The sequence below is a fragment of the Cucurbita pepo genome, chromosome LG12 (genome assembly GCF_002806865.2).
Source record: "Cucurbita pepo subsp. pepo cultivar mu-cu-16 chromosome LG12, ASM280686v2, whole genome shotgun sequence".
NCBI classification, from domain to species: Eukaryota; Viridiplantae; Streptophyta; class Magnoliopsida; order Cucurbitales; family Cucurbitaceae; genus Cucurbita; species Cucurbita pepo.
This window is the reverse complement of record NC_036649.1, coordinates 6,029,297-6,053,034: the sequence shown is the minus strand read 5'-3', so window position 1 is coordinate 6,053,034 and position 23,738 is coordinate 6,029,297. Positions and strand designations below refer to the sequence as shown.

At 37.5% G+C, this 23,738-nt stretch overlaps 5 protein-coding genes and 1 non-coding gene across 8 annotated transcripts; all 6 read right to left on the bottom strand.

Annotated features, from left to right (window-relative positions):
* Positions 1-676: 676 nt before the first annotated feature.
* Positions 677-1,365, bottom strand: LOC111807334. The gene has a single exon (XM_023693011.1). It carries the CDS (start codon positions 1,171-1,173, stop codon positions 826-828), a length of 348 nt encoding a protein of 115 aa, XP_023548779.1. The 5' UTR covers positions 1,174-1,365; the 3' UTR covers positions 677-825.
* Positions 1,366-3,069: 1,704 nt separating this feature from the next.
* Positions 3,070-5,812, bottom strand: LOC111807209 (eukaryotic initiation factor 4A-11-like). The gene is made up of 5 exons (XM_023692823.1): positions 5,670-5,812; positions 4,905-4,974; positions 4,692-4,798; positions 4,152-4,582; positions 3,070-3,939 (listed from the first exon to the last, which is right to left on the bottom strand). Exons 2-5 carry the CDS (start codon positions 4,970-4,972, stop codon positions 3,304-3,306), a joined length of 1,242 nt encoding a protein of 413 aa, XP_023548591.1. The 5' UTR covers positions 4,973-4,974; positions 5,670-5,812; the 3' UTR covers positions 3,070-3,303.
* On the bottom strand, positions 5,149-5,247 carry LOC111807852. Its single transcript, XR_002816997.1, has one exon. It is a non-coding gene; the product is annotated as a small nucleolar RNA snoR98 (small nucleolar RNA).
* Positions 5,813-7,886: 2,074 nt separating the features above from the next.
* On the bottom strand, positions 7,887-10,638 carry LOC111807368 (mitochondrial import inner membrane translocase subunit TIM23-2-like). 2 transcript variants are annotated; one of them, XM_023693067.1, is made up of 2 exons: positions 8,685-10,638; positions 7,887-8,597 (listed from the first exon to the last, which is right to left on the bottom strand). In XM_023693067.1, the coding sequence occupies exon 1, from the start codon at positions 10,567-10,569 to the stop codon at positions 9,997-9,999; it is 573 nt and encodes a 190-aa protein (XP_023548835.1). In that variant the 5' UTR covers positions 10,570-10,638; the 3' UTR covers positions 7,887-8,597; positions 8,685-9,996. The 2 variants fall into 2 exon arrangements, with proteins under 2 accessions (XP_023548835.1, XP_023548834.1); XM_023693066.1 differs by having other exon boundaries at positions 7,887-8,589.
* A 1,634-nt stretch (positions 10,639-12,272) lies between these two features.
* On the bottom strand, positions 12,273-16,897 carry LOC111806614 (U-box domain-containing protein 52-like). Of its 2 annotated transcripts, XR_002816839.1 has the most exons (10): positions 16,425-16,897; positions 16,188-16,285; positions 15,739-15,860; positions 15,409-15,642; positions 14,793-14,934; positions 14,509-14,610; positions 13,946-14,383; positions 12,929-13,717; positions 12,503-12,755; positions 12,273-12,414 (listed from the first exon to the last, which is right to left on the bottom strand). XR_002816839.1 is itself a non-coding variant. In XM_023691989.1 (9 exons), exons 1-9 carry the CDS (start codon positions 16,606-16,608, stop codon positions 12,699-12,701), a joined length of 2,166 nt encoding a protein of 721 aa, XP_023547757.1. In that variant the 5' UTR covers positions 16,609-16,897; the 3' UTR covers positions 12,273-12,698. The 2 variants fall into 2 exon arrangements, 1 of the variants encoding a protein (XP_023547757.1); XM_023691989.1 differs by having other exon boundaries at positions 12,273-12,755.
* A 1,308-nt stretch (positions 16,898-18,205) lies between these two features.
* On the bottom strand, positions 18,206-22,524 carry LOC111806745 (DNA-directed RNA polymerase I subunit rpa49-like). Its single transcript, XM_023692181.1, has 5 exons — positions 22,370-22,524; positions 21,598-22,212; positions 20,774-20,923; positions 19,933-20,244; positions 18,206-18,862 (listed from the first exon to the last, which is right to left on the bottom strand). The coding sequence occupies exons 2-5, from the start codon at positions 22,045-22,047 to the stop codon at positions 18,455-18,457; spliced, it is 1,320 nt and encodes a 439-aa protein (XP_023547949.1). The 5' UTR covers positions 22,048-22,212; positions 22,370-22,524; the 3' UTR covers positions 18,206-18,454.
* Positions 22,525-23,738: the final 1,214 nt, after the last annotated feature.

Genomic DNA, 23,738 nt, shown 5'->3' with positions numbered 1-23,738 from the left:
GATTATTAAACTATGCATAGTTTCATCAGTTTTTGCAGATGAAGCAAACAAGAGAACAATAATTGCCATGTGAAACTGTCTCTCATTTCTAGACTAAATCATTCCTCTCATTTCTAGACTAAATCATTCCTTCCATCTTCTTACTCTTCCTTTTGAGACATTTCGATTAGAACATATCAAGTTATCTATCAATCGATTTGAAAATAACGTGTTCATTTGGCAAAGTAGCTAAAAGTTAGAGCTTCTACCCCTTCCATTCTGATTCATGAAAGAATTGTGAAAGCCAACAGAAAGATTTCGTTCGGTCTTTGTAGAACTAGTGCTACGGTTGCCTGCGTGTAGGGCCATCCCACTCCCGTCTTGGGCACTAAGGGGCAAGTTTTTGGTTCAGACGGTAGTGTTTTTCTCCCCCATTGCTAGTAGGTTGATGGGTCGGACTGACACAGATGTTTTGGCCTTGTGTTTATGTTCAGAAATGGATCAGAAAACATTGGTTTTGTGAAGAAAAGCATCACTTTAAACAGAACCCAGTTTCCCTTTTCCCCATATGCCACAAATTTTGAACAGAAAACAATTCCGATCGTAATCCATCAACTTTGCAGTCATTACAGAGACCCTTTTCAAGCCGTTTCTCTTTCTATTGGGATTTGTAGATATAAAGAAGGAAAAAACAGAGTAAAAAAGCATATGAAAAACTCAAACTTTCATGTTTTTCTTTTTTCAGGAACTCAAGAAGATCAACTGAAGAAGACTCACATAGTTTACATATTGAGGAAATCCAAGATCCAAACAAGAAACTTATACAACAAATTGCTATAATATACATCACCTCCATCCGTACACCACTTGAGTGTATGTGTTCTTGATCCATCTGAAACTCTTTCTCAGAGACCCTTTCATCTTCCCTTCCACTGCATAAACCTTATATCCAGCGACCCTCGTTTTCCTCTGCAATTCTGGGTCCTTGAAACTCCAGCTTTTAGAAGAAGACCCAATATTGCTTTTGCCTTTCTTCATCTTTACCTCTTTGTTCGATTGATTTTGCACAGAACCTGCATAGCTGACACTGTAAGACCTCAGATCTTGCATATTTGTTGGGGCAGCCTTGTTCTCTGTGTAGCTTTCAATCTGCATTCTGCCTTCTCTGCAGGATTTGGATCTGAAATCCTCCATTACCCAAACTCCAAAGAGACTAAATTGGGAAAGGAAAGGAAAAAGGGCTTCTGGGTCTCCTTTTTATGGTGGTTTTAGATCAGGGAAAGGCCTATTTATAAGTAATATTGGGGAAAATAAAAGAGTATTGGAGCAGTTCAGGATCAGGACGTATTTAATAAGTATAGGGATTGCCATTTACAATTGTCTTCTCTCCAGGGAGCTGAAAATGTTGACTCTTTGGCTTGTAGAATGGCCATAAAGTCACCTCCTTTTAAATAAAAACACTTGAATCAAGGCTTGTCATGAAAGCAAGTGGTTGCAACAACTCCTCTCACGAACAAATGGTTTTCGTTGAATATCTGTTGCGTTAGCATCATTTACGAATGATGTTAAGTTCAACGGCATTGTAAGCTCCGAGATACTAAAATGATCTATATGAATGGATAAAGATACAAAATATTTCTTTATTTTAGCTCGTGAGTTTGATCATGTGCGGTTTTATCACGACCGTAAATGTTGGGGGAGAAGAAATTGAATGGTTGTGACGAAAATGAGAATGTTGATTGATTGATGGAGTGAAGTGGGTCGAACTGAGCATCAAATCTTGCCCACCATTTCCATTATTTCAGATTCTTCAATTGAATTGATAGTTCTGTTTTTCTTGAATGATGAAGGGAGAGGGGCCCCTCAGCACAAGTTTTCAATAAACTCATTAATTGAAAGGCAGTGAAGTGAGATGGTGCATTAGGCGTAGGGTATTGATGAATGTTCCAAGGTTGTATAGCCATCCGTAAGGGTGGCCCTGAGAGGCATCATAACAGGGTTAAAAGGGCATTGGCCTCGATATAGTAATGAGTTCCAAAATGAGTTCTTGGAACGACTTTCTACTAATGTTTGAGGGATGTGGAGACAGTGTAACAGTCCAGATCCACCAACAGATATTGCCGTCTTTGGACTTTTCCTTTCAGACTTCCCTTCAAAGTTTTAAAACGTGTTTGGTAGGTGAAGGTTTCCATACCCTTATAAAGGGTATTTTGTTTTCTTCTCCAACCAATGTGGAACATCACACATCGATCACCACCGTTGCGGCTTTTGGTAATGTTAGCTAACAAAGACTAGGGGAAGGTTTCCATACCCTTATAAAGGGTATTTTGTTTTCGGGAAGGTTTCTATACCCTTATAAAGAGTATTTTGTTTTCTTCCCCAACCAACGTGGAACATCACATATAAATCACCACCGTTGCGACTTTTGGTAATGTTAGCAGAGTGATGGAAGTGACTTGGGCGTATGGTACTTAGTATGTAAGTGTCACGTCGGTATGGTACTTTCCTAACACCCTTTGAAATCAGAGTATATGTAATGGAGTCCAACCTATTGCCTCCCTAGAAATTGGCCTTCCTTGGTAAGTAGGGTCGGGTTAGAACAACTTTTCTTTTAAGCACTTCAAAAGTTAATCGAAAGAGGCCTGGTTCTCTTTCAAGAATTTAATAGTCATATTCTTTTAGATGTAAATCAAACCCATATACATAACAATTAATTTTGTTTATTAGTGAATGGATCCACCAACTATAAAACTAAGAAAACAAAACAAAAGATACCAAAGGATTCCCTCAACAAAGGAATCTTAAAAACTCTTGTTCATTCACAGAGTAATATAAACGTCCAACGTCCAACGTCCATCTAACAGAGATTTGAACTTTTCGAGCAGTCTGTAACTCACTATAGGCTCGAGAAGGCTCGAGAAACAAAGATGACAAACAACCAACCCCTTAAAAAGCACCATTCTTAGATGGAGCTGAATTTGACATGAAGCAGAAGGCCTCTTCCAACCGAATATAAGAACATAAAGAGATGTAACACAAATAAATTCCTGATAAACAAATTGAGTTTCAATCAAATGCAATTGGATACAATTCTCAAAATCTTGCACAGAAAGCAGAGACCATAAATCATTAACAAAATGTCAGTCTGATAATACTAATATACGAAAACAGAGTGAAGAGACAGTAGAAAAATGTTCAAGTGGGGGTGAGAGGTGAGGGGTGGGGGGCGGGGGGCTAAATAGTGTCCTTCAGAGATAAGAAAAAATCCCATCCCTATGAACAAAAACAAAACAGAACACAAAGAAAAGCTAAACAAAAACCTCATCATAGGAGATCAGCAACATTGGCTGGCAGCTCCTCAACGACCACATTATAGAACTTCTGAATATCAAAAAGCATTCTCTCATCATCGCTTGTAACAAAATTAATGGCCACACCTTTTCTTCCGAAACGCCCACTTCGACCAATTCGATGAAGATAATTCTCTGGTTGGGTTGGCAAATCATAATTTATAACAAGGGAGACTTGCTGAACATCAATACCTCGAGCTAACAAGTCAGTTGTGATAAGAACACGAGACGAGCCAGACCGAAATTCACGCATGATTATATCTCGAGTGTTCTGGTCCATGTCACCGTGGGTGGCCGATACGGTATGGTCTCGGCTTCTCATCTTGTCTGTAAGCCAATCGACCTTGCGACGTGTGTTAACAAAGATGACACTTTGAGTGATAGCCAGAGTCTCGTAGAGATCACATAACGTTTCAAGTTTCCAATCTTCCTTGTCAACATTTACGTAAAATTGTTTGATACCCTCCAAAGTAAGCTCATCACGCTTTACCAAGATCCTGACAGGCTTGTTCATGAATTTCCTAGTGATCTCCAAAGCTTCGGGTGGCATTGTGGCTGAGAACACCCCAACTTGAATTTTTGATGGCAACAGCTGGAAAATGTCATAAATCTAACACCACAAAAAGCAGTAACATAAAAAGCCATTAGAAATCTTCATTCTATGACAAATGAAGAGAAAAAAAAATACAAATACAAAGCAAGGCTTCCATAAGGCAAGAGGAACAAATTCAGCACTGATGAACCTAATAATAATACAATATTTATGTTAAATTCCTCCCTACAAAACACAATCATCATGAAAATGCTGGTTCAACAAGATACCTGATCTTTGAAACCTCGAGAAAGCATTTCATCAGCTTCATCCAATACAAACATCTTAATAGAATCCGGACGAAGAGATTGCCTCCTTAACATGTCAAACACACGACCAGGTGTTCCAACTACGACGTGAACACCAGCTTGAAGAATGCGTTGATCCTCACGGACGCTTGTCCCTCCCACACAAGCATGTACCTTAACACCAAGATAATCTCCAAGAGCTCTCATAACCTTCTCAATTTGTTGAGCAAGCTCCCTAGTCGGAGCCAAAACTAAAGCCTGGCACTGGACTAGACCATAATCAAGTTGCTGCAATATTCCAGAGCAAAAGGTTGCAGTCTTCCCAGTTCCAGACTGAGCCTGCTGAATCACATCAAGGCCTTTGCAGAAGGGAACAATACCTCTTTGCTGAATTGCAGATGGCTTCTCGAAACCTTAAAGAAGGGAGGAAACCCTTGGAATTAGATAAAGAATTACACAGAATATTTGAGACAAAACGAGCAAAAATCAAAAGAAATAAAAATGAAGCAAATAAGTATATACCATAGGCATAAATGCCTCTAAGGAGGTTTTCTTGCAGCCCCATCGAATCAAAACTTTCATAAACTTCATCATATGAGGTAAAAAATTCCTGGCCTTCTGCCGAAAGACTGCAAGGAGGAGCAAGAAAATAATACTGAATTAGCGCATAGACATGGAAGCAAAAAGAAATCTCAAAGGACAATAATGAAAAAAGGAAATAAGAGAATCACTTACATCTCATTCATTTTAGTATCATATTGGCGAGAATCAAACTGGGATCCTTCTGGAGCCAAACCTGCCATGGCTGTAAGTGGAAAATGGTGCAAAATATAAGAGATCACTACATAAAGGAAACACTAAGACGAACAAACAAATCAAAAAACCCGAAATTACGCAGCCATGGAAATAATAAATTCATAATCATTTTATCAACCCGACCAACGGATAAACAGAACATTACGAATTCGTCAGAAAGGAAATCTGTAACAGAAAAGCCAAACTTGCAATCCTTATAAAGAGGATACCAAGCATTAAAATTCTGTCTCAATGTAGGAAAAGGAGTCAGGGCTATCTGATATTTTTTTCTCAAAAAAGAAAAGAAAATCAGACGCCGCTTTAACCTTTTCCAAAGCAGATGCTGTTAAAATAATCATTAAAAAAAACCCCAAAACAAAGTATAAACAAGAATTCCTGTATGAATTACACTGCGTTCCATACGAAAAAGCAAAGAATAGGCCTAGTCTAAATAAGTAGAAACAGATTCATGTGGATTAAAGAAACAATTACAACCCATAAACAAACAAAGAAACAAAGAGAATAAGGAACTCGACCTACAACCACAAGTCCAGATTAGCGTCAAATCCCGACATAACAAAACAAAAAGGAAAGAAAACCTAAAGAAAAAGATAATCAAAGAGGCACACATACATACAACCATCTTCGTCCAGTGAAATTAGTAGAAAAGGAAGCAAAATCAAAAGAGAAAGGAGCGAATCAGACCTGCGGATCGACAAGAACAGAGAGGAAGTTGAAGCAGAAGGAGATTGAAGAAAGGGCGCTAGGGTTTGCCAAACTCCTCGGATCTGATCCGTGGAGTTGGAGGCGAGTGTTGGGCAAAGCGCAGCGAAAGAGGGAAACGAAAGGGAAGGGTGTTAGGTTTTTGTAGTAACACTGAGAATAATTAACCAAATTTCCGAAACTACCCTTTCTCTTTATTATTATTTTTTTAATTCTTTTAATATTATTAATTACATATATTTTTAAATGTATAAATGGGTGGATTGGTTTTCTACAAAAAAAAAAAAAAAAAAAAAAAAAAAAAAAAAAAAAAAAAAAAAAAAAAAAAAAAAAAAAAAANNNAAAAAAAAAAAAAAAAAAAAAAAAAAAAAAAAAAAAAAAATGGTGAATTTATTCGAAAATATTTAAAGTTAATTGTTTTACATTATTATTGTTATTATTATTATTATTATTATTATTATGATTACAGTAAGATTTCACTACATTTTTTAATTATTTAAATAAAATTCACATCAATATTTTTTAACTATATATTCTTTATATTTATTTAAATCAGTTTTTACGTTCTAATATAAAAAATGAATTTTAGAAATATATTTTTTATAATTATTAAAAGATTAGATCAAGTATATTTTTTTAATTTTAGATGAGATAGTTATATTTTTAAAGAAGTTTCCTCCTTTATAAAAAAATGTTATTATTTTTAGATTAATACACGAATTTATAAATTTACTAATTCAAATAATTGTAATAATTACCGTTATAAATATTTAAACCCAATTACAATATTAAAGTAGTAATAATGAATTTTGAAGGGGTTTTTGTTGTTAAGTTAGACCGATTCGGATTAGATTTAATTAGTTATGAATTAGAGAGTAAACATAGTTGTGTGGTTGATTGATTTATGGGTTACGCTCTCTTATAGAATATGTTTCTTAAAATGTTTTGAGACTTGTTTTTATTTATCACTTGGTTGTACACGATGATATTTCGTTATTGATGTCATAGCCGCTCCCGGGTGATGATACTTAATTGGTGGTTGTCATAGCTATTCTCAGGTGGTGATACTAATTGGTTAATTGGTGGTGGTTGGTCATTGGTTATTCACGCGATGATATTTCGTTATTCATGTCATAGCCACTCCCGGATGGTGATACTAATTGGTTAATTGGTGATTGTCATAGCCACTCTCAGGTGGTGATATTAATTGGTGGTGGTTGGATTAGTTATTCAAGATCATGACCATATAGCCATCTTTAGAAGTTCGGAAAGGTTTAGACATTGTTTATAATTATTACTAAGGTCACAGTGGGGTGATGAAAATGTTTTTATGGAAAGGTTAGTAGCTAGTCACTAAGACCCATTGATTTCGTTCGATTAGTCATACAATAGTTTGCATGTCTAACCCCGATATGAGAGTTTCTTACTAAGTATTTTTAATACTCAACCTGTAAAATGATCTTCGAGTTAAGAAATAAGAACTCAACCTGTAAAATGGTGATCTTCGAGTTAAGAAGTAAGAACTCAACCTATAAAATGATGATCTTCGAGTTAAAAAGTTAGAACTCAACCTATAAAATAATGATCTTCGAATTAAGAAGTAGACCGTGACGTGGAAGTAACAAATAGGGCAAAAAAGTTGTTCATGAACTCAGAAGATTTCACATTTTCTTTATTAAAAACGCTTCCACTTCTTAATGCTTTTCAAGAAAACTCTTAGACAGGGAGATTGAAACAATAATGCTTTTCAATTGAATTCTTTTTAAAGTTCCTTTCATTGGTGTCTAAAGCTCTCTTTTAGCATCTTTTCATTTTAAACTATAAAATTGTTATCTTTATAGTTCGGAGATTAAAACGGAACAACCCAAAAAATGCAAGACGTTCACGAGAGAATGAACGAATTTTTAGGATAAGCAAAACCTCCCAAAAAATTAACCTAATGTGAACATTGAATCAAAAGGTCTTAACTATAAAAGAACACATAAAAGACTCTTATGCGTTCACATGGTGATGGGGGATTCAAATGGGTACTTTCTGTAATGGCCCAATTTCACCGCTAACCGATAGTCTTTTTTGAGCTTTTCCTCAAGGTTTTAGAACGAGTCTGCTAGGGTATCAAATAGTATCAAAGCGGATGCATTTTAAAACCTTGACGGGAAGCCCCAAAGAAGAAAATATCTACCAACGGTAGGCACTTCCTGATACAAAAATGTCACCATTTTATTCTTTAAACCATCTTGTAAATCCAGCAGTCTTCTAAGATTGATTTGAAGAGCAGAAGAATCAATGGAAAGGAAATGCTTTAAAGACTGATTTGATTGGAGCTTTATGAAGAGAGGAGAAGTCATTACCTATTGCTGAAGAAACTATTCCTTCCATTTCGCAGATTATTGGTTTATTGTACAGTTGCCTTTGTCATCCCCTCCAAGACATGGCTGCCTCTCCTCTAGTCGTTCAAGCTGTTGCACTGACTGTAGTCCATTTGTCAAAGTTCAGTCATTCCAATCAGTTTTGTCCCAGTGATCATCCGCCCCATAGCTTCACTCAAGATAAAGCAAAAGTCATCCGTTTCCTGTTCAGTCAATTCTCTGAGGTTGAGCCCAACCAGGCGGACCTGATGATCCGCAAGAGGCTCCATGGGAAGCTGCTGCGCGACCTCTGGCGCAACTATCTTAGTCGCAGGATTGGCCCCGCGTAAGGCGTGTGCACGGGAGGGCGTAGGTGAAACAAAATTCAAATGGACTGATTCGCCTTCCTTCATGTTGTAGCCTTGGCTTATCGCCAGGTCTTGCATTAGATACTGCCTTTAATTTTGCAGACTGATGAAGCCAAGCAGCTGATGCAAAAGCCAAAGAATGTGCCAAAAATATGGGAGGACCTGTCAGTTGTTTAATGCCTGTAACTGAAACTCTAATAGTTATGGTTAGAAGGTTGGTAAAATGAAAGCAGTTCAACATGATGAAAATATAGAGATGCGAAACTATAAAAGCAATGCACCTGCTGCTTTAGCATGTGGCGCTCCAATGGCTGAAAGCATTCGAAGGACGTTGAGGATCTAGAACCGATGTAGATCGACGTTCCCAGATTTGTTCCATCGTCCCAAGTAACAACCTTCTCTCAAATAACAATCAAGGGTAGTGCATAGAGAAATTTAGAGCATATCTATCCTATTTTTCAATTTTCTCAGTTCAATCATCGTGCGGTATCATTTCGGAACGGCCATTTATCAAGATAGCAAGACACTGTAAAGATAACAAATCATTTGCAACTGACCAACTTCAGTGCTTAAAAAGTATTTTCAAGTACTAAGAAAGTTATTCCGAACAATCCCTAAATAGATACAATTTCATTTTGTGAGATACCACATCGGTTGAAGAAGGGAACGAAACATTCCTTATAAGGGTGTGAAAACCTCTACCTAGTAGACACGTTTTAAAACTGTGATACAATATCTGCTAGCGGTGGGATTGAGCTGTTACACATTTATAACTAACATGCTTCAAATCAACCTTCCTCGTTTTTTCTCTCCCATATAGAAAATCAACACTAAGCCTAACTTCTCCGAAAGGGAACCAAATTCCCTTTTAAGATCTCATAGTACGAACACCTATCGCCCACTTCAACTACAATGATCAAACAATTGCTAAGAACAAGAAGGTAAAAAAAAATTCTACGGCAGGATTGGAATTCTTAAATCAAGGATGATCAGCAAGGTAAAATTATGACCCCAGATAGTCTCATATACGAACATCAATAGAGCAGCATGAACAGACAAGAAATAAAAGTTGAATTCATTCCTCAAACCATGAATAAGACTATCCAATATCCTAAGCTCAAAAGGGTCATTCTAATTTTCTACAAACTTTACCATTATTGACGAGCATCGAGCACGGAATCACAGAACTTTTGAACTCCCTCCAGCCATGAAAGCATCAAACATGGATCTCTCTTCTGTACTCAAACTAGAAAATTATGTATTGGTTAAGCAGCAAACTACTAATTGAAACCGATCAAACCTCAAATAATTTAATTACTTACATCCAAATTATCAAACGACATGGAAAGAATGAATCATTCCCATACCACAAGTTTAAAGTCTTGAGGATTATTCATTATCAGAGAACTCGACGAATTACATCACTAAATGAAGCTAATGAAGAAGCACGAGTTAACCTCGTATAGAAAATATGAAGTGAATATCAGTCAATTCAATCCCCAGCATTGTCATCACAGATTCCCATATAAAACTATGGCATTCTAACACGAAGTTTATCGATCAAAATTGCAATATAAAATCCCTTTTCCCCCATCATATCGGCACGTACCGCTTCAACATCTGCTTACCCGTCACCGCCATACCAACCACGACGCCGCCAATAGCGCCGGCCACTGCCGCCGATCTAACCCCTCTTGCTGCACGATAAAGCGCACCGGTGCCAAGTCCCGCAGCAACACAGTTCCACACATCGTCCGTATCCCTCACAGCTTCAAACCCGCTCTCCAAACCAGCATATAGCAGCCCAATCACGCCCAGACGATTCCCCCAGAGACGCCCTGAATGACCAGACGAGTTCAAGATCCGATTGATCCGTAGTTTCATCGTATCACCTGATTCAAAAGACTTGACGCCGGAGACGAAGCCTGTAGACGCGCCGCCGACTGCACCAGCGAGGTAACCGCAACCCGTGTAGAAGGTGAGGTTCTCGCCCCAAGATCGACGCTGGCGGCGAGCTTCTTCATCGAAAAGAAACTCCGGGGAGGTTGGAAGCTGGAAATTTCGATAAGGAACCTGGAGATCCTTGTAGGGGTTGTAAAGACGCGGTTGGGATGAGCTATGATCGAACCCTGAATCAGTATCGCGATTGGAAGAATGGTCCGCCATAGTTGAGATTTGAGTTCTAAGCTTAGGGTTGCGCTCAATTCTCTCCAACAGAGAGAGAGAGAGAGGGAGAGAGATTTTTATTAAGAACCGCGATTCTCCATATTTTATGCGGGAAAAATAATCATACCGGTTCGGGTCAGGGGAGCTGGGTAAACCGGAGAACCCGGTTCATTGTCTCTAGTATCTCGGGTCGACCGAATTAAACCAAACGTATAGGACGGTTCCACTCAGCCGAACCCTAAACCGGTAAGCTACAAAGGCGGTTTGTAAGATGCAGCAGATTAATTTCGCCTCCCGTGCTGATCACGTGATGTTTTTTATTTATTTAAAGATTAATTCATATAAATACTTTCTTTTTTTAATGAACTTTAATTATATCTCGAGCCAAAAAAAAATTCAAAAAATAATTTTGACTCAAAATAAATTATGAAAATTGATATGGAAAAAAAAATATATATATATACTAAAATTTTAAAGTTATATTCAAAATTAAGGTGGTCGTTATTATACATCTCATCTAACAAAATATGGTTAAAATCCTTTATATAATTAATGTTTTCACATTAGTTGACAAGTCGATTTAGTAAGAATTGTTAAGTTGAATGGCACAATGACCTAGAGTCACGACCTCATGTATTTATAGATGTGCAGAAGATTACATTTTAAATCATAGATGTGGTAACAAACCATGAAATCATAGATTTGGTAACAAACTAGTAAATCACTAGATTATCTTACTATATATAGATATGATCTATGTAAATGATATCATGTATTTATCTTTTAGTTTTTACACGATAGTCGTTGCATTAAAAAATAAACCTGGACACCTAAATATAGATGAATTTAGCTCGATTCTATTTGAAAATCATTTCATAATTTTTAAACTTGTGTAAGACTTCTTTATATATACACGGACTAACACAAATCTTTGAGAGAAAAGTTAGGTGTGAGTAGTGACCGTTTTTATTAGTATAAACATTTTTTTTTATCTTCGACTTTTTCATCTATTTTGATCGAAATGTGATATTATTTAAATAATAATTTGAGTTGATTTTCGATGGATTAAGATAGTTATGAATAAGTGAGAGAGGTATAAATTGATTCTTTCTAATTTGTTGTTTCCTTCCCCCATATGATCTTACCCCATTCCATAAGAAATTTCGTGGCGATGAAGAATTAAAATTTCGTGGCGATGAAGAATTAAAACGAAAGGCAGACTGAAAATGAGGAAGTCGTCTCAGTCCCCACCTACGAATATCCCTAATGATACCCTCTCCTTCATTTTTTCACCTACGAACATCTATAATGGTACCCTCTCCTTCATTTTTCCACCGATGAACATCCCTAACGGTACACTCTCCTTCATTTTTTCACCTACGAACATCTCTAATGGTATACTCTCCTTCATTTTTCCACCTACGAACATCTCTAATGGTACCCTCTCCTTCATTTTTCCACCGACAAACATCCATAATAGTACCCTCTCCTTCATTTTTCCACCGACGAACATACCTAATGGTACACTCTCCTTGATTTTTCCACCTACGAACATCCCTAATAGTATACTCTCCTTCATTTTTCCACCTACGAACATCTCTAATGGTACCCTCTCCTCCAGCTATATTATCACAATAGTTTTAAAGCCGTATAGAGAAAATGAAAGCCTAACTAGAGAGACCAAAGAAAGTAACAAATAAGCCTGAAAAATGTTTGAGCAGTGAATCAGAAAGCTCATAGAATATAAGCCAAGAATGAAGAAATTATACAACTTACAAGTGGGTTGTGGAGAAGGAAATGGTGAGGAAACAAGCCACATTTGCAGGCGTTTATAAATGTGAAGTGCTAAACGAATACGAAAGAACAAACAAATTAGATACAATGATTTCTCTTTATGAAAATGGTAAGTATTTTGAGCAGAAGCACAACTTACAAATGACCAACAGCATTGAGGGCTTTGCTGCTTCTTTGTCTGTTCATCAACCCGTTTTCCACTCAGTGGGATAGCTGAGACTTCCGCATCACCGTTCTTCGAGGTCTATTCTTTCTTTATCCGCAGAGAAATGGTATTCAAACCAATACCCTTTTGGCTCCAAGATCTTGTATCGACTTTCGCTGCCATCTTGTTCTCACATCGTTCTATATCGAGTTTCCATTGGCAGGTTGGGTTTGTTTCTCGTTCTTTCCTGTTCATACATGATAGCAAGATATAAATACAAAGGTTTCCAGTGTATATAAAGATCAAAGCCTGGTAACAATAAAAATTGCAGCAACTTTTTTGTTCAACCTTTTTTCACACAAGTTTTAGGATGAATTTTGGAAACTCTACACATGAATAAAGAAACTGCAGTCAACTAACCTCATGTCCTGATCTCCTTAATTTTGGAGCTGAGTTAGAGTTAGAGGCCGGTCGATCACGTGATTCGCAGACATCTGGGAGTTTTCCCTTTGGTGGCATTTTGCTCAATCCTAGATTTTTTAACCGGACCAGTTCGGGCAATAGAACTGTATGGAGATCAGGCCTGTCTCTTTTCCTTAGCTCACAGCACTGCAGAGCTAATTGAGCGAGTCCAAGAGTATCTTCAATAGGCCAATCTGTAACTGTAGGATCAAGTACCTGTGGAAATGTGCCGTGTTCAATGGCCTCCTCGACCTGATATGAAAGACCCATCGGTGACCTTGCAGTGATGAGCTGGAGTAGCAGAACACCAAATGAGTAAATATCTGACTTCACACCCAACATTCCTGTTTGTTGATATTCTGGATCAATGTAACAGAATGTTCCAGCTGCAGCAGTCATGTGATATTGAGTGACGCTATCGGCAACCGATGGTGGAACTAGCCTGGCCAAACCCACATCACCTATTTTGCCCACGTAGTTGTGATCTAAGAGAATGTTGGCTGGCTTGAGATCGCGATGCACCACAGGTTCTGGCTTCATTTGGTGAAGGAAGAGTAAGGCAGTGGCAATGTCAGCAGCTATCCTGAAACGGGTACTCCAAGGGATTGGAGGAGTGTTATCCTTTCGGAAAAGACGGTCTTCTAAGCTCCCGTTTTCCATATATTCATAAATGAGGCAACCGTTTTCTGGGCAGGCACCTAAGAGGAGAACCATGTGTGGATGCCTCATGCGGCTTAGAACCTCAATCTGCAAACGATGAACACAGAATCTTCAGGAGCTTGTTAAATGCATGAATTGAATGAAAATTTACGTGTTATCTTTCGCTATAAATATGTTTATTGTTGTAACAGCTTGAGACAATGAAGTTGCAGTGAACTAAACGATCTACTATTACAGAAAACTTGCGTATAGATGGCAATTCCACGAAAATATTTCCACTTTCAGCCTAGATAAACAAAGAAAAAACAAATTTACCTCTTGCTGGAATTGTTTCTGCCCATGAGATCTATCTGGTCTCAAGATCTTAATGGCAACAGAAGTATGATCGAGTATGGCTTGGTAAACAGGTCCATATCCCCCTTCACCAATCTTATTAGACTCATTAAAATGATCTGTTGCAGCTTCGATCTCGTCAATTCTGTATCGTTTATAGCAGACATTACTGCGTTCCAATAAATCAATTGCTTTCTTCATCTCCTCTGCCTCAATCCTAGCTTTATTTTCAACAATAGCTCGTTTTTTCTGGGTCTCTAATTCTGCCAACTTCTGTGCCATTACAGCTGCTTCTGTCGCAGCCTTGTTCTTCTGCTTCTCAAACTCGGCCAATGTTGTTATAGCCTCTTCTGAAGATTTACCACGCTCAATTTTTTGGTCTTCTACCATTTCCATCTTCAATTGTTGCATTTCTTTTGCCTGACATCAGTCATCAAACATAGTATTTCCATTTCAGGATCAACAGGGTACGAACAACGTACCATCTAGAAATTCTGAGCTTAAGAATATCATCTGACATAGAAACTGTGATCATCAGTTCTTACCTCTTGTTTTGCTATTATAGCTTCATTGGAAGCTAATTCATACATTTCCATTGTTTGTTTGAGTTCCAACCTCAACTTTCTCATCTCAGCTTCTATGGAAGACTGTAAATGCAGATAAGCTAATTTATTAAGTATCCATGTCTATAACTACATAACTTAAAAGATATAAAATATTGTCGCCCAAATATAAATTCATATACAAATGATGTTGGAAATGTAATCGTTGATTGACAGAAATCAAATAGCTCTTTAGCTGGACAAGAAAATGATAATTTTTTACTTACTGGGGTGTTAGAGGACACAAAGCTCCTCGAATTAGTCTCTGAGGAGGTGAAAGATTCTAAGTTCTCAAAGGATGTTTCAAACGATTTGAAAGGCCCCGAATGGTCACTGATGCCTGACATTGAATCATAACTGGTGCCAGAACTATCCCAACAATCGAAACAAACTGTTGTTAGTCATTTGTCACAACCATCACCTCTAAAGGCAGTTGTAGGCAAGCAACCAAAGCTTCTGACCGAGAATAAAGGGAAGAAAACATTAAAAGCCTGTATGCTTATCCTATGAGTCTACGCAAACAAAGACCACTGATTGAACAACGTAAAAGGAAAATTGGGCTTTTGTCTAGGAACACCAGTGAAAAAGAACAAGACAGAAATCAAACATTTCAGAAATTTTCATGAGATCTTTGCCTTGGATTACATTTCACAAGTACGCAATTCCAGAAGGCCACTACTACATTGACATCCCAATCAGCTAATGATAAGAATTCTATCTATACAGGAAATTAGTGAAGACGCAAAAAATAGAAGTTTACCATAATAAACTTGTCACATATGAGAAAGATGAATGTTGTGGATAGTTGTATCTACCCAAAAATGTAAATATTGAATTTTTTACCTGCTTTTATCTTCAGAGAGTCCTGAGATATTAGAGTATGATGATTTTTGTATTTTTGATAGAGACCTGCTCAAATGTGGAGCCCTAGGTGGTGTTTCTGTACCATCAGTTTGTGACTTCGGTTTCTTTTTCAGTCTCTTAGTATGAACTTTTCCTCTACCTATGACATATACAGAGCACGATTCTGGAGTTGATTTGAGTAAGCACGTTGGGACATCGGGATGCTTGAACTTCCTGCATCGACGCAAATGCTTATAGCTTAGACTAACTAATTTCTTCAATAAAATGTACAAATCTTCCTACCACAGAGGCAAAGAGAGAAAGACAGACCTCAAAATAACATTCCGGTGGGAAGCACCCACAACAATATTGCTAATGGAGTGTTTACTGACATAGTCAATAAGTGCACTAGGAACATCAATGTCGTGTATGATTATCTCCTTTGCAACTATCTGAAACATGAGACAGTACAATATTTCCTTTAAACAAGTTGATTTAAGATGCATTTTATGGATGAATAACAGGGGAAAACCCTAATTAAGTAAAAAGGTTTCTCAGAACAACTCAATGTGGCATATGCCATAGTCATGGTTCCTGGTTTGAAATATGTAAACCTAATCTCATGAATGATATTATGGGAGTGTTTGCTGACATTTTGATCAAATGCATAAACGATTCATTATCCCATCAAAATAGATCATCCTGAAAGAAACCCAGATTTCAAAGAACGAGAAGTATCCGATTATTTGTATATGACAAGGAATTGGTAAAATGTTTACTCCTTTTCGTGCACAGAATCCGCGGAAGGGAAGGAAGAACTGATGCAACTCAGCTTCAGTCGGTGGACGATACTCCTTAGGAACCGTATCCGCATCCTCTGCATACAAAGGCCAAATCAGAAGAAACCATTGATTCATCTCCAAACGTCATAGCGTACGACAGGGCATTTCAATTAAGGAAATGGAACTACTAAAATTGACGACGGCCAAACGACATCAACAACTAGGGAGACCTACGGGGATGCATGCTCTGGCTACGAACATGGATGAGGATGCAATCGCCGGAGTTCTTCCTGTTGAACAGGTTTTCTACAGCCCATTTAACCGCATATTGACTGTTCTTGTCCCTGCTAATGGCGATCACCGTGTGGGAAGTGGTAAAGGAATCGTTAACTTCTTCTTCAGCCGTGGGAGCTGCCATAGCTCCAAACTCCACCACCACTATTGACGCTGCCGGACAGAGATGACAGAATACGGTAAAGAGAAATGAAAACGAGGTGAGGGGCAGAAAGGGAGTGGGGTGTGGATTTGATTGCGATTGTTTTACTAAATTTGGGGACCAAAAACAAGAACGCCAACACCATCTTCTTCGCCAAGAATCTCAAATCCAATCTGCGGTTGCTAAAATTAGGGTTTGTGAAGAAGATTATCGTTTGACCTCTCTGTATTCTCGAATTCTAAACTGATAACAGCGCGTTGCTTTGAGCAGAAGAAACCATACTCGTCCCACGTCATTTCTTCGACCAAACAAATGGCTAAATTTAAATACCGAAAAAACAACGGTCATCTCTTTAATTTTGCAAAAATATTTAAATGCCAAAAATAAAGATTTTTATTACTATTATTATTTTATTATTATTATTATTATTATTATTATTAAAATGGACTTAAATCTTAAGTGTACAAAATGATTCCTTCGATTTTCAACACTGAATCAAGATGGATCGATGTGAGACGGTTGGAGAAGGAAACGAAACATTTCTTGTAATGGTATAGAAATCTCTCCCTAACAGATGTAATTTAAAACTGTGAGGCGAACAACGATACGTCACGGGCCAAAGTAGACAATATCTGCTAGCAATGAGTTTGGGTTGTTACAAATGGTATCAAAGCTAGACACCGGGTCGTATACCAGCGAGGAAGTTTGGCCCCCAAGGGGGGTTCATCGGTTGGAGAGGGTGTGGAAACTTCTCCCTAGTAGTCGCCTTCCTTGTAAGGATGTGGAAACTGTGAGTCTAACGACGATACGTAATGGACAAAAACGAACAATATTTACTAGGCTTGAAATCCACCAATAGATTTAAAACATCAACTTGGCATTGGTTACAATGAGTTCATTTTGTTAACTTGTGAGGTTATTGTATTTGTTATCGATCTCAGATCAGTTGACAACGATGAAAATGTTGTTAGACGACTTGAAATTATAAAGAACGGTCATACTATATCTATGCCTTAGTAAGTTGAATATTAATATACATTTAATCGCCTAATTCCTATATATCGTCAACCAAGAAAAGCATTTTAAAAAACAAAAATTATAGATGTTTTTATAGAATTTAAGGAGAAGATGTAAATTATCTCATATGAAGCGTTTTTTTTTACTCCTCTAACAGTGTTATCTTATGTCACGTATAAATATTAAACTAATAAACATTAGAATAAGAACCTAAAGTGGAACTCCTAAACAATAGGGACTAAATTCGGTTTCTGGCTACCACTTTGTTCTAGATCTTGCATATAACCCAACACACGTACATAATACTTGTGTTAGGGACTATTGGAGATGATTGAACACTTATTTGTACCGTAAAATGAGCATCGCTCAGCAAGGTCGGAGATTTTCATAGCATTAACACCCTAGCTCATTATAGGTTAATTCAAAACAAAGTAGTTGATGTGTCTACAAGTTGATGATTATCATAAGAAATGAAAAATAATTTTAAAAAAAACACTAATTTCCAAATAAGCTCGAGTTACTTGATGATAATTCGAGCATAGTTCTATCGATGAGACACTAATTATCATCCACGTCGAAAAATCAATGATTCTAAAAGAATTTCCAAACAAGCTTCATCATCCAAAGTTCCAACTTCCAAATGATAAAACACCATTCTATGCAGAGCTACTTCATAAAAACAAGTTTGCATTTGCAATATGAAAGAAATGACATGAAATATAAATATGACAATTTACCTTTTTAACTCCACAAAATCGCTGCCTACAATTCAGCTTCTTCAACTAATACCATGGCCATGGCCATCTCACTCTTATCGTCGTCTCTTCTGCCTCAACTCGGGAAATTCAAGGGGGGTAGGAAGTGTAACCAATGACAAGTTGTTCTTGCGTATAAACTTACAACCCAGGTTATCAAAATGGAGTCGTAGATCGTAAGGACTAGTTCTCAGATCCTTTGCTATGTCTGATGGATCGCTACTGAATTCATCGGCAAATAGCGTAAGCACTAAAACGTGACTGATGAGAAGATTAATCGTCTCTGTTGACAGTCTTCGCGCCTCAGAAGTCGGAAACATGGATGAGAACTTTTGGCGTATCATGCTAGGAAATTTATGGCTCTTTGCAGAAGCAACATCACCCATGGAATGCTGATCCTTATACTTTATTAGATGAGTGATATATGAAAATATGGAACAGAGCTGCTTCTTCTCCTCTTCGTCCTAAGATGATTTTAACATGAAGAAGGATTTAGTACAAATGAACGAAAAACAGAAGATCCTAAAATAACGGTGCTCGTTTGGTCAAGAGCGAGCTCCTCTTTCAACGAAATAATAATAATAATAATACTCGTTTCAAAAATCGACAGTACAGCTGCAGAAAGAATCCATACAACTTGGAACAAGCATTGGAAAGTAAATAAAAAAATAAGGCTTGCTTGTTAGACTTGAGATCAAGCTCCTTTTCCACAAAAAAATAAAGGACGAGAACCAAACTTCGCACACAAAACATAAAGGCCAAGTAGTTTCTCTAAAGCACAAATGTGAGTTCCCACATCGATTGGAGAGGAGAACGAAACATTCTTAGTGTAGAAACTTTTCCCTAGCATATGCGTTTTAAAAACCTTGAAGGGAAGCCCAAAAGGGAAAGCTCAAATATGACAATATCAGTTAGCGGTGGGCTTGGGCTGTTACAAATGGTATCAGAGTCAGACACTAGGTGATGCGCCCAACAAGGATGCTAGGACTCAAAAGGGGTGGTGGACACGAGGGGTTGTGCCAACAAGGACGCTAGGCCCCAAAGAGGGGTGGATTGTGAAATTCCACATCGGTTGGGGAGGAGAACGGACACTAGGCCCCGAACGGGGGTGGATTCATCGATTAGAGAAGAGAACGAGTGCCAGCAAGGACGCTAGGCCCGAAGAGGGGTGGATTGTGAGATCTCACATCGGTTGGAAAGAAGAACGAAGCATTCTTTATAAGGGTGTGGAAACCTTTCCCTAGTAGACGCATTTTAAAAACCTTGAGAGAAATCCCAAAAAGGAAAGCTCAAATAGGACAATATCGGCTAGCAGTGGACTTGGGATATTACATCAAAGTAGTTCCGGAATGAAAACAATTAACAGCAGTGAATCAACAAGAGAAGAGAGCTTAATCTGATAGGATAAACAACACAAGGCATCATACTCGATAAATAGCATTGACCATCTACATGATTCATGAATATAAGAAAGGCAGAATGTTCTCAGGATATTCATAAAGGTAATCGAAGTAGAACCTTCTTAATACCATACCTGAACATCTTGCAATTTATAAATTCTGTTGCGGACAAAGGATGGATATTTTGCACTTATTTCAGCTTCTTCTTGCAAAAGGGAATAAAGATCCTCCAGATAACTCCATTCTCCCTTGAGGATAATCTTGTCAAGTGGGTAAGCTTCTCGTGGAGTAGTTGCAGAAACATTATACGTCGGTATATTACGAGCAATTTGTGCACCCGTACTTTCCAAGGCCTCTTTGTTCACCACTACATTTTTCATTTTCCCATCGAGATCCTTCTTGGTATCAGGATCATCCTCTTGCTTCAAAGAATGTAGCTTCTTTGCCTGCAACAAATTAACAAACAGATATCAAACAAGATGTTGCTACTGCCTGAAAATGCCATTTGGGAGTGACTTCATCATCCAAAACCAAGTTTCATTTACGAGTCATGGTCAAAAGCGTTCTTTATAAGGGTGTGAAAACTTCTCCCTACTAGACGCGTTTTAAAAACCTAGAGGGGAAATCCGAAAGAAAAAGCCCAAAGAGAACAATATCTGCTAGCGGTGGGCTTGGATTGTGTTACATCAAACGTCAAAGAGACTCTTTTTCAAGTAGAGGATAAAGATGATGATATTGGAAAGTGGAACAGATCTCTTCCAAGACAAATTCTAGGCAACAAAACAGATAGAAAAGATGTAATCCTTTTCATAATAGCATGCCACCCATAATTCTGTTCACCTGCTCATAAGGTTAACTCCAACATTCATTTACTAAATAAGTCACTTTTTTAAGCACTTAAAAAATCATTTCAAATGGGGAAAGTAGGAGGATGATAAAGTGCCAAAGAGAGCAATTCCAGGATTCTATTTCTACCTGATTTATTGACTTCTTTGTTCCATAGAGATTGGTGAGCTCTCTCATTTTTTCAGCTTTCTCCTGCACAGAAAGCTCTTCATTTTCCACACTTGGGGATTCCATTTCAGAAACGTCTGAACCTCTGATTCTTGGATCCAATCTAAATATCTGCAGGGTGAAATATCAAACTTAGGAACACAGTTGTGATTATTACAGCATGAACATTTTGTAAAGTAGATAAAATGCATCTCAAAGGGGAAGCCTAGTTCTAGAAACACAGTGAGTTTGAGCAAAATGAAGAAAATGGAAAACTATATACTAACAAATTGACAATAGCCCAAATATAATCACCCGAAAACTTGAGTAACTATGCCCTCCTAAACAGCTCCTCACAACCCGTATTGATAGACTATTATTGATCAATGGTCTTTCCTAAGAATGGTCAAGCACAGCAGATCAAAGAGCACAATCCATTCGAAGGAAAAACATACTAAAGTTTCGAAAACAAATAAATAAATAGATAAGGAAGAAGAAGAAGAGGCGTTTGTAAATTTAGTGAGCATACCAAAACAAACAAGCATCAAGTAGGATTTAATTTTCAAGATTCTTAGTTTGCTATGTTTGAGAGTAATTTTGAAGTGATTAAAATCATTTAATCATATTCAAAATCACTTGAAACCAATTTAATACTTGATTTTACACTTTTAAACACCATATTAATGCATCATAATTGAATGAATCATTAAAAAGTATGTTTTTGGAGGGATTTGTATATGAAAAAAGGGATTTTAACTCCTGCAAAATAAATCCCAAACATAAATTCATCGTCAAGAACAAAGTACCATATTTGATGCAATAGGCACTATCTTCAAGCTTTGGGTGGCCTTGTCGAGAACACCAAGACCATAGCTGCAATGCTGTTTCCCAGCGGTAGCCTCGCCCAAATAATTGGTACCAACAAAATCCACATTCGACCCTGTTGGACTCACAACCAGCTGCATCCTATTAGGTTTGTTTTTGTGCCTATAAACCCTAGCCCTTACGGAATCCTGTTCCTCGACTGCTTCCTCATTGACATCCTTGTGAGGATCAAACCCAGACGGGAAATAACAAACTAGCGGCGGAGTTTTCTGGGGATGGTTGCTGAGAACTTGGATTTTAGCATTCACTGATGGAACTCGCTTCTTCTTCTTTTCACTCTTCTTCTTTTTTTTCGCTGGGGACTGTAAGTTTGAATCTGGTTCTGAGTAATGGTTGTCTTCTAATTCAAAAGATTTAGTGTCTTCCGCCATTGCTCCGTTGACAAGCTCTGATTTCGAATGATTGCTCGACCGAACACGTCGATTTACAGGGATGAAGCGGCTTTAGGAATTACAGTCCGGTGGCAATGGACAATGGCGTCGAGTAATTAGCCGTCGGTACGGGTAGCGGCAGCAGTGGTTAAAGCAAGACACGCGCTGAGGGAGGAAACAAGGGCAACGAAGGGTCGGGTCGGTCCATGAAAAGAACAGATAAAAAAATAAACCATTAGAATCGTTCCAAGCTTACTGATTGAATCGAAGAAATAAAAAAGAACTTATAAAAGGAGAAAAAAAAAACTTGATTCAGGCGTACAATGATGACGAGCGGCTAAGGAAAGAGGCGGCGATTGGTGATTGGCACGGCGGCCCGGAAGGCGTGCCGGTGAACGTGCGGCGGCGGCAAAGATGGGAGAGGGAGATGGAGAGAACGAGCGAGGGAGGACGGGAAGGCAGGGTTTAAGGTTTGGCTTTTCTTTTTTTTCTTTCTTTTTTTTTTTTTTTCCCTTTTTTCCTTTTTTATGTGATATTTAAATATTTTATTATTATTATTATTATTATTATATTACTTTTTTTCATTTTATTATCGGTGGATTTTTTTATTTACCTTGATTTATTTATATAAAAAATTCCACCCTACAATATTATAGGTCTCTAATTGATTTTATTTTTCATAGGTCTTGAACTCGATAATCTCCCTCGCTGTGAACTTAATTTTTCTTCGATTTGTAGCGGCGGGTACAAGACTTTTGAAATCTCCCTCCCTGAAATCTCTATCTCTTTCATCTCGACATCAATGTCACCTTCTCCTTCGTAAGATCGTTAATGAAGCCAACAAGGTTTGCTACGACATGTTCATTGTATTCATGGGAGTCGCGTTGTCGATTACAGTGTTTTTCAATTCAGGCTTACAACTCAAATCCCTTGCCATCAAGGTTGGTGAAACCACCATGGTCGTTGTGGACCTAGATGACTGTAGATGGTAACAAAATAGAAGGCGAGTTGGAGTCTATTTTAGTTACCATTATTTCATTTTGATTCATTTATAGTATGATTCCCGCTCATTTTGATTTATGGTAAGTGAATAAAATTATTGGAGTTTATCGAACTATGCGTGTAGAATTTTAAAATTAATTTTAAAAAATTAAATTAAAAGAGCATTTAAAAATTAAAATTAAAATAAAAATAATTTACATACATGTCTATACCAAAGACAAAACTTGATACTGTTTTAAATTTGAGGGATGATACTTGCACCCAAAGCTTAGCACAGTGAGTCAAGTCCACAAACTGACAGCTAATGCACTAATTTTCCGCATATATAATTATAATTATTATTATAATGTCACCGAAAAATTATATTTTTTTTAGATATTTCATATCGGTTTAAGTTACATTAGTGATTTTTAATTTTTAATCTTAATTATTCTACTCCCGTGTTTTTGGTCTAAAATCATAATTGGAACGAAGCATAGAATCAAAATAATTTTAACTATCTTAGTCTAGTCGAATTCAAAGGATTGAGAGACGGAAACAAATAATTCTTTATAAGGACGTGCAAACCTCACTCCAATTGAAGCATTTTAAAATTGTGAACCTAACGACGATACATAACATGTCAAAACAGGTCATATCTATTAGTAGTGAGCTTGGAGTAGTAGTGGGCTTTTGGGTCGTTACATGAA